The 17,469-nt window shown below is 36.3% G+C and overlaps 2 protein-coding genes across 3 annotated transcripts; both read right to left on the bottom strand.

Annotated features, from left to right (window-relative positions):
• Positions 1-147: 147 nt before the first annotated feature.
• Positions 148-2,998, bottom strand: LOC135436593 (uncharacterized). 2 transcript variants are annotated; one of them, XM_064694235.1, is made up of 2 exons: positions 2,916-2,998; positions 148-676 (listed from the first exon to the last, which is right to left on the bottom strand). In XM_064694235.1, the coding sequence occupies exons 1-2, from the start codon at positions 2,916-2,918 to the stop codon at positions 251-253; spliced, it is 429 nt and encodes a 142-aa protein (XP_064550305.1). In that variant the 5' UTR covers positions 2,919-2,998; the 3' UTR covers positions 148-250. The 2 variants fall into 2 exon arrangements, with proteins under 2 accessions (XP_064550305.1, XP_064550304.1); XM_064694234.1 differs by lacking the exon at positions 2,916-2,998 and adding an exon at positions 1,289-1,479.
• Positions 2,999-11,455: 8,457 nt separating this feature from the next.
• On the bottom strand, positions 11,456-12,601 carry Recs1. The gene has a single exon (XM_064693702.1). It carries the CDS (start codon positions 12,489-12,491, stop codon positions 11,703-11,705), a length of 789 nt encoding a protein of 262 aa, XP_064549772.1. The 5' UTR covers positions 12,492-12,601; the 3' UTR covers positions 11,456-11,702.
• Positions 12,602-17,469: the final 4,868 nt, after the last annotated feature.

Below are 17,469 nucleotides of genomic sequence, written 5' to 3'. Positions count from 1 at the left end.
GAAGTTGGCAGGGGCATTGTTGGGGAAGTGGCGCTGATGCCGCCGCCCATCATTCGGCGACAATGGCGGCTGCTTTGTTATGGATAATTGAAATGACATGTAAATCGTCGCGCCAAAGCGTGTCTGATAAGAGCTTTTCAGCAACACTTAAACAACTTTTGAGGCATTTATTTATAGCGGCTTATACATAACATAAAAATAATAGCGGACTGCATCGTTGGTGCAGCAGCCGGAGCTACCCGTCTCCCGACTACTTCTCGTCGTTGCGGAACACGCTGATCGCATAAAACTCAGGCAGTCGATAGACCTTTAAGCGCTCGTGACTGAATTGTCCGTTGGCACGTGCCTTTACAAAGAAGATGTCCTTCAGGCCCAGCTCCTTGCGTCGCTGCTCCTTCTCCGCGAGTCGCTGCTGCTTGGGTCGATAGCCCTCAGACTTGTCCGGCAGTAGCTTTACGAAGATGATGTCTCGCTCACCATCGCCTGCCAGCGTGCGTGCCTGGTAAAGAACCTCGCGTGACTCTGGGTAGATTAACAGAGGCTCAATAGGCAGCACCTCACTTGGCGCATTTGGGTATCCAACGAGATTATCGTCAAAGCGTGGAACTGGAGCTGCCATCGATGTGTGGGCGTTCAACCTGAAGCAGATGAAGAGCAGCAATGCTGCATAAAAGGGCTGTAAGTGGAAGGAGTCAAGGAGTTAGTCAAGACTACATTAAATCAAAGTGAATTAATCCCGAAAACCATACAAGTTCAGGGATGTGAGCACCACTTAAGCTTTGAAATATCCTTATATTTCATTTAACGACTGTTTGACAGAAGTTTTAAGTGAAAATATTTTAAATTTAAGCTCGTATATTTACATACATAAATACTATGCTCCAAAAGAGCAAGCCACAATATACAACAACAAAAATCGAAAATTTCTAGAGTTAAAGGATCAGTTTGGAACGTGCTTTGGTAATCCTTGTTTAACATTAACAAAATATGGAACTGTCAAATAAAATAGATTTAAATATGTTAACGTTCAGGGATTGCAAAGTAAATTTTTATATAATTAATTATTTTAAACTTGTTTTTAGGCATTTTAATTTATTATATTTAAGTATTTATACTCAGTATTGGATTGCTTTTTAAATTAGCGAAAAGCAATCTGAATATATCAGTTCAGATACTAATTAACATTAGATAGTATCTGGCCATGTCAGAGCATTTGTATCTGTATCTGTATTTGAACAATTTATTGTTGTTTGTGCAGTGGTTAACTTGAGTCCCGTTTGTCAATTACCGTTTTGAATTTGTTCAGCGGCATTTTGGCTAAAAAAGTAACGCTGCACGCTTATTAATTTAAAAGCAAATTGGATTCTAAATTTAAGCCGCTTTACGCTCTGCCAAAAATATAACAGCCGAGTGTCGACGCTTGGCTGACGCGATCAAGATTGTGCGGGTAGTTCGACTACCAAGCGCGACGCGCAAATGTTAAGCACAGACTGGCGCGCGACAAGGCCAGGTAACTTCATTTACCAAGTCCAAGTCCAAGCCGGAGTCAAAGCCGGCGACGTTGGCGTCTGCGCAAGCGTCGTCATCGGCGGCATTCTGTCAAATGTGAATTGTAAATTGAAGGTAAATAGATATCGGCTAAGCGAATGCTGTATGCTGTTGGGCTTGGGGATCAGCCAAGGAGCAGCCGATATGTTCAAATAGCATTAGCTAATAATATTATTATTATTGCTATTAATTGATCACTAGGTCGTTGCGGCCAAGCCGTGTCAGAAGGTTCAATGCTGAGATGTTGAGAATTCATCAAGCCAAGCTGCGCTTTTTCAGCTGCCCAAGACGGCAGCAGATGCTCAGCCGTTTACATTTATAAATAACAAGGCTTGCCTGTTCATTTTATGCTTTTACGCGCAATGATGTCAAATTTATTATTATTGCCCATGTATATAAAAAAAAAATGTATATATATGCATATGTATACATAAAAACTCACGTAGAAATGTTTAATTAGCAAATATTTACGCTACGCTGAAAGATTGGCTGGGTCTGTTTGTCTATTGTCTTTGGGTATATTATGATAACATTTCTATGTTTTGTGGTATTATTAGCCAAAATGAATGGCTACTGTGAATGACACTGATGAGTTTGCCTGATTGTTGATTGCAATTGAATCTTGCTTGCTGGACTTGGTCAAGCAGAAGCGTCTGTTAAATGTCAAATATCTTACGAGAATTTATGAATACAAATGATGTGCGAGCAATTTACAATTACGAAAACCTTTGAGAAACTTTGCTTTGCTTATATAAGTGGCATATAATTGATCATTACTGTAAGCAAATTGTTGAATATCATTATTATCATGATGAGAAGTGCTGCCTATTGCCAAGAGTATTGCAGATTGAGATTGGCTTACCAAAAATACTTTTACTTAAACACAGAACATTTTCTCTAATCAAAAACAAAAATTTTAAATTTAAAATTGATTCAAATTCTTTTGCAATCAAAAACAAATCACGCAAAATTGCAACTGATTATAAAACTTAAATTTGCAATCAATGTTCAACCTTACTTAAACTTATAAAATATATTTCTTTGACAGCATTTGCTATATTTGTTTTTCTTAACTTTAATTTATTTTTTTTCATAGAAATTCAGTACATTAGATCTGTAAGCAAGAGTTAGGATTATAAATTAATAGGATTAAGCTGAATGTACTATATTATTTTCCCTATTATGACTTTCTTACTCTTACTTAACTCAAAGGCTGAATCATTCTCTATGATATGTTTACGCACGTAAATTAATTAATTCTGTAAACTTTTTTTCTCAGTAGTTAAGCATCGTTATAGTTGGGAAAATGAATACCACATTTAATCTTTGGAAGTATTGGTTCAATTATTTTAATTAATCATACGCACCATGGGTTACAATGCTCAATTTGCTGTAAATCACTTTCCAGTAGCAAAACAAAACTTGTTTAACAACATTGAATACACTATCTAATGATGTATAGGCAGGTTATAGGAAACCATTCATCAACGAGCAACGAGACATGTGCCAACAAAGTAAAAATCAAATCAAAATAAACTCAAGTAATTGAAGTAGCAAGACAAAGGTAAACACACCTCTTTGAGGGGCACACCAGCTGACCAAGGCCACAAGCGAAATTTAATCGCTTTAAATGTGAAATTATTTCCAAATAAAAACAGCAAAGTAGAAATGAGCCACGAATTCAATTCGACGAAGCACATCACATAATCAAAACAGTTGTCGCTTGATTTCATTTTCGAGCGCACGTCGAGTACCAAATCGTGAGTTTATAATTGCAGCAGCGCATCTCTCATCTGTTTTGCTTACGGCTGTGGCAGCTGTGGGTGCTCCATAGAATACATTCAAACTACAAACTCACTACTCACTCTTGTATTTGATTTGTGCTTTCGTTTCGAATTCGTTTTCGTTCTTTTCGCCCAGAAGCAGACGCGCTTAATGAGCCCATTCGTATGCGTGCGGGGAGTCGTGTGAAAGGTGAATACTACTTATCGCATATTGGTCTGCCTCTGGCCTTACTTAGCTCTGGCTCCGGCTCCGGCTCCGACTCTGATGGTGCTACCGTTTTGCAAATGACACGAAAAGTGAAAGCCCATCATTTGCTGGCATCTGCTGGCGCCAGCATTAGCCGCATATTGTGGTTTATTTGTCTCGCCAAGCGATTGGACAACGAAGCTGAACTTCGAACTAAAGGCTAGTGACATTTGATTTTCGCAACTTTTGTGTATGTTGTGATTTTAAAATGCAAAAATATTTCTTGTTTTGTAAATAACATTAATAAACTATAATGGTTACGAAACTAATTTGATGGTCAAAATTTGATCTTCAAAGAGGAAAGAAAGCGATTAATAAGTAAACCGAAATTTTTATTCCGCTCCCAAAGCAATATCTGCAACGGCAAAGCTCTTCGAAATTAATATAACTAAATTTTATTTTTTGATTTATTTTTTTCTTAATTAAAGAGATACACAATACATTTTCTGTGTACTCGACAGATAACTTTTTAGCTCATTTTTCACTGAGGTGTAGTATTACATAGTTAAGCTTATGAGGTTGTGTTCTTTAAACTATCTTATAGTAATAATAGGTGTATCAATGAGGTAAATAATAACATTTTTAAATAGAGGAGGCGACTCATGGGCCCGCCTTCAAATTCCAATCGTAGCAAAAGTTTTAATGAATGGGGCTGGAAATGGCTCCTGCAGGCTTTAATGTGTGTGCTAGATGTTTAGTTCATTTGCATTTTTAATTGCAAAATAATCAACGAAATGAACACAAAGTATAGAATTTGTTCATGCAAATATTTGGCCAATGTATTAGTGATATCATTAATGATTTGCAGTTGAATAAGCAATTACCTTTTGGCTGTCAGATGGCTTAAATGCAAAAAATGTTTGAGTAACGAAATAACGAGTCCCATTTATGGATTAGTTCTAAGTGAAGCTACCGGGCTTAAACCGAAACTCTTTGAAGCCTGATTACCAACTTTGTATTTACCATAACACGAACCCTAAAAAGGATAAGCTTGCTAACGAGCAGCCGAAACTAAGCTTGAATCCAACTATATATTTCCCAAAAAATTATTTTGTTACTTATTGACATTGCGTAAACTGTTAGTATGAATAATTTACAATTTTAAACGAATTTAATCTCTATATGTAAAACTGTTTGTGCTGATATTAAATTATATTATATATTTATACTAGCGGGCATAACCCGGCCTTGACCGTGGCACGTATGTTAAAAGTCAACTTTCTCAAAAAGCTTTGAAAATGATTTTGAAACTTATCGGACGGTAAACAAACATATAAACGTTTTCCGCCAATTTACCAATGTTGCCCGTGGAATTTCCCAAATCTCTGAAACACGTATTCATTATATTCTTATGTAGAGCTTTGAAAATAAGTTTGAAGCAAATCGGACACAACATAAAACTTCGCACAAAAAATCTTTAAATCGCATTCCCCCCGAAGAAGTTTGAATTCTGCGAAAAGTGTGGAATACGTCTGAAATGATTTTTCTTATAGATCTTTGGAAACGAATTTGAGCGCGAAACGTCACCCACCAAATCTTTGACCTCCATTTCCACCAAAGAGGAATGGATTTTCCTAAAAGTGTGAAGTACCCCTCAAATGAATTTGAACAAAGATCTTTAAAAATAAGTTTGAGGCCGATCGGATGGTAAACAAAAAAGTTACATACAAACGTTTTTCGCGATTTTTCCACACTTGCGGGTGGAATTTCCCGAAACCCCGTCTTAACGTGCATCTACATCACATAAGGTAGCTACAGTGAAAATTTCAGCTTCCTAGCTCTTACGGTCTGGGCTGTGCGTTGATCACCAATCAGTCAGTCAGTCAGGACAAACAGTTTTATATATAGAGATATATATATATATATGAGCGATAAGACGGGAATTTGGCAATTCCACCCGAAAGTGTATAAAATTCGCGAAAAATGGTTTCATAAAACTTTTTTGTTTAGCATCCGATTGGCCTCAAACTCAATTTTCAAGTTATTTATACCAATTTTTTTTGAGTTGTTTTTCAGTTTACAGAAAATTGGATGGAAAATGCAAGTCAAAGGTTGTAATAAAAGTTGCAAAGAAAGTTTATTTTGCGGCTAAAAGCTTTTCACCACGAGACTAAAATGGGCGAAAAACGATGATTCTAACTTAAAGTCCTAATTCGATAGACTTCTAACTCATTTTTATTAACTATGTAGTATACAACTTCAGTCGTGTTCAAAATAGTACGGATAGATTTAAATTTTCTGAATGCGGAGAATAGGGGGAAAATTGATGCTTAAAAGTTGCAAAAATACCGGGAAATATCAGACGGACAGACGAACAGACTGTCGGACAAACGAACAGACAGACGGACCACAGAATGGACGAAAGGACAATCGGACGGACGGAAGGACAACCGGACTGTCTGGACTCTCGACTCAGCTGTTGATGGTCAGCACCAAGAATATACACTACACAATTGGGGTTAGAGACGCTTCCTTCTGCCTGTTACATACATTTTCACCCATTTTCAATAGGTTCAGGTTTAATACAAATTCGATAATTATGGGTCTGGTTTTCCACATAAGTAAGGCCTGCAACAAAATGTAAACTTGTGTAAAGCTTTTATTGGTCGGGATATGTGCCTTCCGGTGTACTTCCGGCTACGTGATAAAATGCGAAAATCCTCTGCAAGAATTTGAAAGCCAAAAATAGTGTTTAACTATAAAATAAAGGACGAGAAAGAAAAGTCAGTGCTTTAGTAAGTACCATAATTACATAACTGCACACACGCACTCGGCCACACACGCACACAATGATAATATTGCGGTTGCCTATAAGTATGCAGCACTTTCAGTCGGTGTAGGGGAAAAAGCAACTGTGTTGGTGGGCTACGGGACGGGCGTGAAATGTGGGATTGTGGGAGCCATCCTGTTGCTGTGCTTTTATTGTCCTTATCGCATAAACTTAAATAGTTTTTACCAGCCACTTTGCGGCTTTTAAGTTATTTTGCGTGCAGCACTCTCTCAGGCAATGGGAGGTTCTGCCCTTCCGTTTCCCTTCCCTTGTGCTGTCTTCATTGTTTGGTGCCTGTTACCAGGGCAAATTAAAGCTGGCTTTTGTACTGAGTCCCAGGGGTTAAACATACTAGGTACTTTAGGTTTTTACGTTGGGCGAAAAGTTCGAATGTTAAGCTAGTTATGTGCCAAATAAAACTGCAAGTCCAGTTTCATATTCACCTGTCTGCCGTTTTATATAAAAGTTTTAATTATTCCACATCAGATGGGGTCAGTTTAAGATACATTAAGAGCGAGCCTGTCTGCTGCATAATTTGTATGCCAGCCAACCCGAGTTTATGCTTCCTGTAGCTTTGGCACTTGCTGCTTGGTTCTACAAAACTTGGGTTAAATGTTTTGCAATTAATTTTCATGCCACTCGGTTATTAACCTGCCATTGCAGTGCAACGTATGTACAGGGTGTACAGAGTATGTTGTTGGACTCATTATTTTCTAGGCGATTGGTTCAGCTTTGAGGCGTGTTGGTTGGGCGAGTTTACCGCACTAAATCAAGGCTGCAAGCTACTTTTATTCACACGTTCTTACATTTATAATTGCAAAATTATCAGTTCTAACCTCTGTTTTAGGTTAATAGGTTTGATTTTTCAACGCACCAATCAAAGGTTTTTCAATGTTCTACAATTTCATTTCAATTTATAAAGGTGGCATATTTTAATTGCAACCTATTTATATAGGCCACATAGAAAAGTACAGTGCAATAGTCTCTCAATGGCAACTGAGCATTTTGAATGAATTGCGATCCACTTTAGACTCATTATACCCTGAACCCATTAAAAATGGGTAAAAAGGGTATAAAGTATTTGTGCAAATGTATGTAACAGGCGGAAGGAAGCATCTCCGACCCCATAAAGTATATATATATTCTTGATCAGCATCAATAGCCGAGTCGATCTAGCCATGTCCGTCTGTCTGTCCGACCGTCTGTCCGACCGTCTGTCCGTATGTATGAACGCAAGGATCTCAGAACCTATAAGAGCTAGAGACTTGAAATTTTGGCTGTAGGTCCTCCTAGTGCCCGCGCAGTTCGAGTTTGTTTCCGATATTCGATAACTTGCACCGTTTCCAAGTAATCGATAAAAATCGATATCGAAATTCTGTTTTTAAGCAATTTTGGTAAATAATAAGAGCTAGAGTCACCAAACTTGACATGTAGCTTCTAGAATAGTATATACATATATAGTATCTTTCCTTTTTTTAGCTATCGCCTGTTGATTCAGGGTATCCCCTAGTCGGGAGCTCCTGACTAGAACCTCTTACTTGTTTTTAAATGAAATAGTTATGAGAATGTGTTGCATTTGAATACAAAATTTACCTGCCATTGTTAAACACTTTCATACATAAATCTTTTAGAGCGATTATGATTTCGATGGACATGAACTATTTAAATTTGCATCAAACCAAATTTTAGTTTATTCAGAACAATAAATGAACATAATAACAAATAAAAACACATTTATTTTGTAATGCATGTAAATTCTGGTTTATTATAACAATAGTGTCAAATAATTTAAATGCACATATTTACGAAACCAATTTATTTGTGAAATAAAATGAGCATTCATTGAATATTTAAATGAAAATACGGCGTAATCAGAAAAATAAAGTGCAATTGTAAACTGGAACTGTTTGATATTGTGGATAATCCATTGTTGGTTCCCATGGAAAAAAGCAGATTAATAATAATATTATGTAAGCAAAATATCATAGTTAGTTAGGTTTACCCACAATGCAGAATACAATAAGCTTTATAGGAAAAGAGTTTCGTTTTTTTTTAACTTTATCATACACAAATTATCAATTTCTTTGAATATGCAAATTAAAATGTCCGCTTGTTAGGCGAGTCTTTTGTTTGATTTTATTCCATTGTTTTGTCAGTAGTGTGAAAAGTTATTAATTTATAACGCATTTATAACAAATTGATTGTTGATAAGTGTTTTGATTTGCATATGGACCAGAATGAGATTGTGAGGAAAGTTATTATGTATGCGTTGATTAGGAAAACATGGGTACTTACATGTCGTATTTATTTAGTACGCAAATTGTCATATTCAGACTAGAATTTGAAATTGATTGACCTGACGCTTAATCAAGCCAAATGGCCAAGTTACCCGTGCGTGCCTATCAAATTGGCTTTGCTGGCAACTTCAATTTCATGTTTTGCCACAATCTTCATTGTCGAGCGGCCCAAATGCATTTGGCTTTCATAAATAAATAAGTCTGTTAAATTGTCCACGCTCCACAGGCTCAGTGCCATCGGACGGACAGCCTATCCTTAGCTTTGCCTTGGTTCTGCTTGTTTGTCACATTCTGGCTGTGGATTTGAATGTTACTTTCCATGCCCAGCACGTTTCCCAGCCCGTGTTCAAGTCTCTGCTGAGGCCAAGTCAAACTTGTCAGATGTTGGCCGCTGTTATCCCCGCGGCTCAGTCAGACATTTAAGCGGCTTACCAAAAATGCGATTGAAATTTGCTTGATTTTCTTTTTAAAGTGTAAAATGAATACAACACATTTAAATTTAATATTTAAAAGAAATATACGAAGTACATTAATCTAGTTGATAATAAGCCACAGTGTATAGTTTATCAATTTCTTTTGGAATGCTTGTAATTGATTTTTGCAACGTTTTGATTTCCAATTATGCGGCGTAAAGGGAATCGGTAAAACTTGCCGGCTATGGGCGAAAAAATAGCTTAACTTTGATTGCAAATTTGTTTGCCTCAACCAAAGCAATTTTTTACTCTCGGTCCAGCACGCTTAAATTTTTATACCGTCTACCCATTGCAAGTGGGTAAGATAGGGTGTGATGTTTTTACTGCAATGATATTTTACATGTTCTTCGTTCTTTCTCACGTATATCTATGTGAGGTAAAGACATCCCATTGGCTGGCAGTTTATAGAATAGTTTGTTTAGTAGTTTTCCCATTCCTATAGCTTTATTTGTTATGCTAATGCACACATTTGCGTGCGATATTGCACGGTTTACGGTACAGGGTATCTCGTAGTCGGTTACTTCCGACCAGTTCGGCTGTTGTGTTGCAGTTCGAGTTGTTTTGCTGCGCGTTGTTTGCTGTTTTTTGAGTTTAAGCCTCCCCTTGCAACATTTTTATCTCGCATTTTTTTAGATTTTCTGATTTCCCTTTTATGACATTTTTTAGCCATCTGCATCTTTGCTTTGAAAACAAATCCTGAAATGGGTAAACGTGTTGTTTGCAAATGCTTACAGTTTAGTCTGAGAGCAGATGCTCGAAAATAATTTGATGGGAAAATCAACAGCCGAGTATTCAGATCACAAACATTTTTAGCACAGTTGAGCAAATTGAATCAGACAAATTTGGGATGCAAGGCAATTTTCCAGTTTTCTGAGCACAAAACAAAGTTTGGCTGCAAATTGTTCATCGGAAGTTCGGCCTAATTGGTTTTGATAGTGCGAATGGTAAAAATAATTCTTCTCTGCTTTAAACATTTATTCGTACCTTGACATTTTCAATTTGCTTGTATTTTTTTTAATTAAAAACTTTTCTCTTTATGGCACAATATAAAAGTGAAATTTAATAGATACTATTTGTCTTCTCTCGGAATTTGTTATTTCAAATGTTGGAAAGTTTATTAAATTTGATTTGCCCCAAATTTAAAAAGTTTTTTGTTTTACAATAAAATTCAACTCGATTTAATTAGAATATATATGTAACATTTGAAAAGTTGGCCAATTTTGTTATACACAACTTAAATCTCATATACTACTTAATTACTTCTATATTTAATATTTAAGTAGATATATGGAATAGGCTGCACAAATACTTATACCACAAATAATGAGTGTTAAATTATCTACAGGGTATTCCCTAAATTTAGGCACTGGGTATGCCCGAGCTCAAAGAGTAAAATAAACTGTGGAGTTTACACGCTGTCAAATTCAGCGTGCTCTACATAATTCGTAGGTTTTTGTTTGTTTTTATGTTTGTTTGTTATATTCGCAACAGGGCGCACACTTTTCTCTAGTCGCAGGAAATACTCAACTTGTGCGAGGAACGAAATAATAAAATAAAGCTCAGCAGAAGAATATATATACGACTTTGTGTGAATATACCCATAGGTAGAATTAATTTATTTCAAATTTATTTAGAATCAACCTAAACAAATCATTAGGAAGACCTAGGAGTTTTTATATTTATATTGAAAATACAATTTATTTATTGGATCGTGAAGAAAATATACGACAAATGATTAAGAAGCTTATTGTGAATACAACGAAGAAAATTGAACAATTGCGGGTGTATGTATGTGTGCGTGTGTGTATGTTGTGTATATATCTGCACGTGTTAAAAGTTACGAGCGCATTGACAGGAAACACATACATATACACACGGACCTCGATGGCGCTTAAACGGTAGAAAAACTATAGCATATATAAACAGAATAGCGCCATGATGTTTCTGGACGAATCGGAAATACACTGTAGTGGGTCACGGGGAGTGGTCAGGGCTGGATGTGTAAAAAGTTTTCAGACGAGCAGCCAAAAACTTTCGCTGGTCCTGGAGTGTGTAGGCAGATAAGATGCGCGTGCTGAGTTTTATTGATGGGCAGCCAAAAGCTTGGGTCCTGTGGAAGGAGCGCAAACATAGTACATAACCTTATCCAGTGCCAGTGCCAGTGTCAACTGTCGACAACTGTCAATTGTTAATTAAATGTGTACGCCGTGGGACGGTCAGCTAGCCAGACAGCAGCTGTTCTTAAGCACACTTGATTTGTATTATTCAGTTCAGTCTACTGGCTGTTCTCTGGTCTTTTGGGCCTGTCACAAGTACGACAATAAAATATACAGGAGTTATTCGTGTGTGGTCGCCCTGTGTTAATATTGTAATTGATTTGACATTTTTATTGCTCGTAACTAATAACTTAATTGACATGTTTGATTTCATGTATGTGATTTATGTGCTTGTCTGTGTGTTTGTGGGGGGTTGGTGTAATTTGCACAATTGCTCATTCAAATGCCACAATTAAATGCCTGCGCAAACAAAAATAACATTAGCATAATTTCTCCCTATCTCCCTTGCTCTAGTTTTCCAATTCATTTAATCCTGTGTGATGCCCAGTATGTTGAGTACATCCATAAAGATGTTAATCACATCCAAGTAGAGATTTAGCGAAGCGAAAATGTATTCTTCGGGGCTTATTGAATATTTGTGACCGCCACCCATCATCAGCTGTGTATCGTAGATCAGATAGATGGAGAAAAGTACAGCGCCAAGGGAAGAATAGATCAGTGTTATAATTTTTCCATGCATAAAGATTGCCACAATGCCAAAGATCAACAGGGCCATCAAACAGGCAATGAGTATGCCGCCCATCATAGTAAAATCGTATTTCGTCTGCAAGGCAAATAGCGTCAGGGCCAAGCAAATGGCAGCTGTTATGCCAATGGCCAAGAGCACCTCTTTGGCAGCAAAGCGACTGGCCGAAACGCCGAGCAGAAACGATTCGGCCACTGTGAAGAGTCCCAAGAATATGAAATTGGTTGGCGTCTCACGGCGCACATTCTCGCAGCAGATCATGAATATCATGGTAACTAGCATGACACCCACGGCCAACCAGAAGAGCCACGGATTGAGAGCTGCAAAGTTCTTGGCGTCTGGGCTGAACACGAACAAGGCAACAGCACCGAATGTTACGACCAGCTGTCCCATCAATATCATATATACCTTGCGTATAAATCCACGGCGGATGGTTTGGTTGTCAAATGAAAAGTTCTTCGGCTGCCCCTCAGAATCGGCATAGGCCCCATAACCAATAGCAATGTTCGCTTCGGGTCCACTGCGATAGGCAGCATATTGGTATTGCTGACCGGGTTCCTTCATTTCCATTCTCGTTATGCAGGGATTGTGTGGACAGGTTTACAAATACTCAAAATGGTCTGGTAGAAATCTAGACTAATCGAGTAAGTTGTGATATGAAGTGGGATAGCTTTACCGTCGACTACTTGTATTTTTTTTTTAAATTACTCGAGTTGAGATAAACGCTGAGAAACTGTTTGAAGAATTCACTAACTTGTAAAAATTGAAAATATAAAATCTGAAGGGAGATAGATGTATCTATGGTCAAATATATTTATTTTTTTTAGAATATATTTTTGATCTGTATCAACATTTGCTTTTATACAAGCTACTCCCACAGTTCAAAATTAACCGTCGTGATACTTTGCATAGGTCAGGCAATACATACGCCGGAAACAGTCAAGATGGCTTGACCAAGAACGCCACTTATTAGTTTAACTGTGCTTCGTATATATAAGCCATATTATTTAACTCATATGAGTTATACCATATAGCTTTATAGGGAAAATCTGTCGAAAAATCGGTTTTTCTATAGAAGGATGTTTTTGATGACTATATTCACATAGCTGCATTACCGTTAGCTATAATTCTACAAGAGTGTTTAGTTTTCGGCCTGCCGAATTTAGTTTTCTTGTTTTTTTTTAATCTATAAATATTTGTGATTGACTTCGGTTCTATCAACATATCCTTCAGATTTCAAGGGCTTATTATAACGAATTTATGCTTGGGAGCTGGAGTGGGCTTTTTCCAAGTCTAGCACACTCCACTAGAGCACGCTTAGTTGTTTTTTAGAGCTCAAGTCACCAATCTGGATTGACGGATTATTACATTTTTTAAAGGATAAAGCTTAAATTATTCCATCTGCGCCCACTCTCACCCTGCATATATTTTTATATAATTTCAGGTTCATTCAACCCATAGTGAAGTTATAGTTTTTTTCACCTGTTTTTAGTTGTAATTTTTCTTTAGATTATCGCGTGACGACTGTATTCGACATGTTTCTTAATACAATCGTTTTAAACCGATGTCGAAAATTGTATTTACTTTTTTTCATGAACCGAACCATAAACAAAACTAGTTGCACAAAACACAGCTGGACCTGACAAAAATAAGTTTGTTCATGACAAAAAAATATTTTGTGGCAGACCAAGGCATAAATAGAATGTGCCACATCCATTGCATTTATCTAATTATATTTGCTAAATGCCGGTTTTGGTGGACATTAAATTTAGCTTATGCAAATATATTCTGCTTGCAGTTAAAACTTAATTGTTTTATTACAATTTTGAATTAATACGACACGCTGAGGCTTGAAACAAAATCTTGAACCTAAACCTAAACCTAAACCTAAACTTTGAATCGAGTAACTAAGAATTTGCATTTGGGTTTTCGAGCCTGTACATAATAAATCTGCTAAACGATTTGTATCTAATTTGTTTTTTATTGGTAAATGGAATGAAAAGTATTACCAACTTGCCCAACGCTGCGTCAACTTGGCTTGTTGCGTATCATATGTGCCAACTGATAAGTGGCTAAAAAACAACAACAGGTGTGCGTTTTCCCCTCGCAAACGGTTTCTTTCGCTCTCTTGCATCGCATAAATTCGTTCTCTTAAGTTTTCTCTGCGCTTCGCTTCTGCGCGCTGCGTCAATTCAGCAGAATTTATTTCTTTTTGGCCAATACTCAAAGCTTTTTTGTTCGTCTTGCAAAATGAGTTTCAGTATTTTCAGCGCCTTTGTCGGTTTGAGTGGCCGAAGGAATTGAAAATTGGTCTGGGCAAGGACTGCATTTGGCATTTTCTGATTGCCTGGCCACAAAAATTGGCGTATTTTTCATGGTACACGAGTAACCCATTAATTTAGTATTTTCAATATATATGAAACATTATTGCTGAATATTACAATTATTTGCCAACCTTTTTTAAACTTTTTGGTAGGCTAGAAATATTCTAAAAAAAATTATTTTGACAGCTCGTAATGTAAAAAGTTGGCAAAGTACGGCTGAGTTAAAAAAAAATAAAACAAATTGGAATTCTGAAGTTAAAAATGCACAACTAAATAAAACCCTGTATTTAGGTTCTTAATGCCGACATAAAATGCTGTATTTATTATTCAATTGCAAAGTACTTTTAAGAATATTAAGATTACATGGCCATATCGAAGTTTCGGTAAATCAATGAATTATTTATAAACAATTTTTCATCTATTGCGATTCGAGAATAAAAGACAAAAGTTTGTGAATTGTCTATAAGCATGTATTTATTTTCTGTTTCGATTCGGAAATAATATAAAAACAGATAGTTGAGAAATAAATATAAAAATATTTTTTTTAACCATCTGTTGATCGACACGCTAAGATAATCTGATATACAATCATGCTCTTAGTACACCTTTTACCCATTTCTATAAGCATAGGGTATTCAAAATATTGTGAAAGGCGAATAAATTTTCATATGCCGTCTGTCAATTGCCAGCCTTTTGCATTGTGCCACACATCAATCAAAATGCCATTTGGGCAGGCATGCGATTCTACTCAACTTCCCCAACTTTAATTTGGTTAGGGTCGGCCCAAAATTGATTCACTAGGTGGCACGGCACGTGTTGCGTTTCAAAGTTAGCTTAAAGTCCAAATAGCCTTTCATTTAATGCCAGTGAACTATCAACAAGTTTTTTTGTTTGCTTCCGTTTCTTTTTTTTTTTGGGCAAAATAATAAGAAGGTCGCTAAAAAGTGGATTAGGCAATTTAATGCCCTGTACATTAAGGCTTAGAAAGGCAAAATAGGAAGTGACATACTTAAGTTTTGCTAAGATCTCTGTTGACTATATAGAGGAGACCTTTTCAGTGATTCGTCTAAAACGTACATAGAGTGATATAGCTTATGGATATACCTTGTTGGTACTTTTACTGCAGGGTAGCTAATAAAAAAACAAAGAAAAAGTGCGTCACGTGTTGCCCTAATCCCCATGGCTGACACAGTAAAACCGAAGAAACTGGCTGCAACAAAAGTTTTGGGCCACACGAAGGCGTGGCTGGCAGTCAACGAGTCAGGCAGCAAGATAGCGTGCCGGTCAGTTAGGCATCTATCAACAAAAACTACACTTTAAAACTTTAAATGAGTTTTTGTGCGTCGCAAAGCCTGTGCCGAAAATCACGAAAAACCAGCAAGGCAAACGGCGTAGATAAGAAAAGAAAGAGAAAATGAAGGCAGCCACAACAAATCGTTGACAATTTATCGACCAAATCGAAGGCGAGGCGTTGACAGACGGCCCCAAATTGAAAATGGTCTTAGCCAAAGTTGTGGCAAGTCTTGACCAGAGCCAAGACAAATACAAATACTAAGTACACACTCTCAGAAAGTATATGTACAACAGTTGGGATAAAAATATAACACAAGCCGGCTTAACAGGCACTAAAGACTAAGTCGCCAGAAAAACAAAAACTCAAACAACAATGACCACATCATTATGGCATGCTTTCTGACCGAAAACCCAAACTCCATAGCAGTTTAATCTATGCAAATCCAGACGAAAAACTCATTTTGCGGATTTCAACTTTATAAAGCTCAGATGCAGCCTTTTTTAGACAACGACGACCGTCTGCAAACAAAATGTTGAAGCCAGCGCGAATTTCCCCAAGACTCAATATTTTGTTCGTCCCTTTGTTTTATTTGTGTATCTTTGGAGAGTGCACTGCAATTATTATCGCGAGCATCCTCCAAATGCATTCTTATTTTAAATTGAAGATAAATAATTAATTAACTTCTAGGTTCTCTTCTTTTGACAAGACATTTTGTCTTACACACATTAATAATTTATATTTAAATTTGTTCTAAAAATGAGATAGAGCTGAATGTTTGGATAAAAAATTGGTTTTATTCTATTACAACTTCGACAAATTAGCTTAACTTTGAAGTACATTAAGTTTTTTAATTTTACAAATCGAAAATGCAGGAAATTTTAGCAAAAAAATGGTATCTGCAGAATTTGTAATCAGTCGAATATTGATTAATTTCATGATCAGATAAAAATTAAAAAAAAAAAATTTTTTTGTTTTAAATATTAATATTAATAATATGTTCTGTTCTTTACATGCAAATTGGTTTTTGGTTAAAATTGAAGAATATAATATGCTTATTTGGCAATTAAAACAAGGGTATTAAAAATTCGTCAGGCAGTAGATTTTCCTATTATTGTTTTTCCGTGAGATGCATATTTTATTTGCTTGTGCTGTTGTTGCTCTTGGTATTATTGTCTTGTCTTTTGGGCCGCTTGTTGATTTTTGTGTTCATTGTTGTTTAACAGGACTTGACTGCTGTAGCTGCTGCTGCTGCTGCGGACGCAGCCATTAAAATTTACAACTCGGGCACGGGCCAGAAAGTTCAATAGCAAAATCAACTACAGCAGTTTCTCATTTGTCTTGCTGCAACTATTTATATTTGCAGAGCTCATTAAGTGTTTTTCTTAAGTTATATTTTTTAACATAAATTGCTATAGTTTTGCTTGCATTAAGTAAGAAAAGCCAGACAATGCTGGATGTACTTTATTTATAAGTGTCAACGGTCCTTACTCAAATTATCAAAAGTTGTCATAGATATTTGGAATAAAATTATCATTTGGTTGATTTCTAAAACAAACTGTTTGCAATGATGATATAATCGGTAGGGAGATTATATCAAATCTTTATTTCGAATTGTGTGTTTTAGTCGTTTTGTCGAAGCTATAAAATATTTACAGCTTAGCAAATCAAACTGGTATGTAGTATTAGTTTATTAATTTACAGAAACTGACTTGAAATATGTATTGTGGAGAGTGAAAACTAGTATTGGCTTTAATACATAAGGCAAAGCTATCTTTTCTTCAACAGTTCTATGTATAATTCCCATAAAACTATACCCTATATTTTGGCGAATTTGCCTCTGACAACTTTGAGCACAGCAAAAAAATATAAAAAAATCCGTTCCTAATGCAAAGCTGTATATTTTTTTATAATTTAAGATACTAGTAAAATT

The sequence above is a fragment of the Drosophila montana genome, unplaced genomic scaffold, assembly GCF_035044405.1.
Source record: "Drosophila montana isolate Dmon_TW-CO22-7 unplaced genomic scaffold, ASM3504440v1 contig_3733_1, whole genome shotgun sequence".
Classification (NCBI taxonomy): domain Eukaryota; kingdom Metazoa; phylum Arthropoda; class Insecta; order Diptera; family Drosophilidae; genus Drosophila; species Drosophila montana.
The sequence above is the reverse complement of the archived record's forward strand: the minus strand, read 5'-3'. Positions and strand labels throughout refer to the sequence as shown.

Excerpts from the sequence above, each read along its gene's own strand:
- LOC135436593 (XM_064694234.1), bottom strand. The coding sequence starts at position 1,312 with ATGCCGCTGAACAAATTCAAAACG. Across the intron at positions 677-1,288 it reads CGCTGAACAAATTCAAAACG|CCCTTTTATGCAGCATTGCT; the intron begins GTAATTGACAAA and ends TTCCACTTACAG.
- Recs1 (XM_064693702.1), bottom strand. The coding sequence starts at position 12,491 with ATGGAAATGAAGGAACCCGGTCAGCAATACCAATATGCTGCCTATCGC.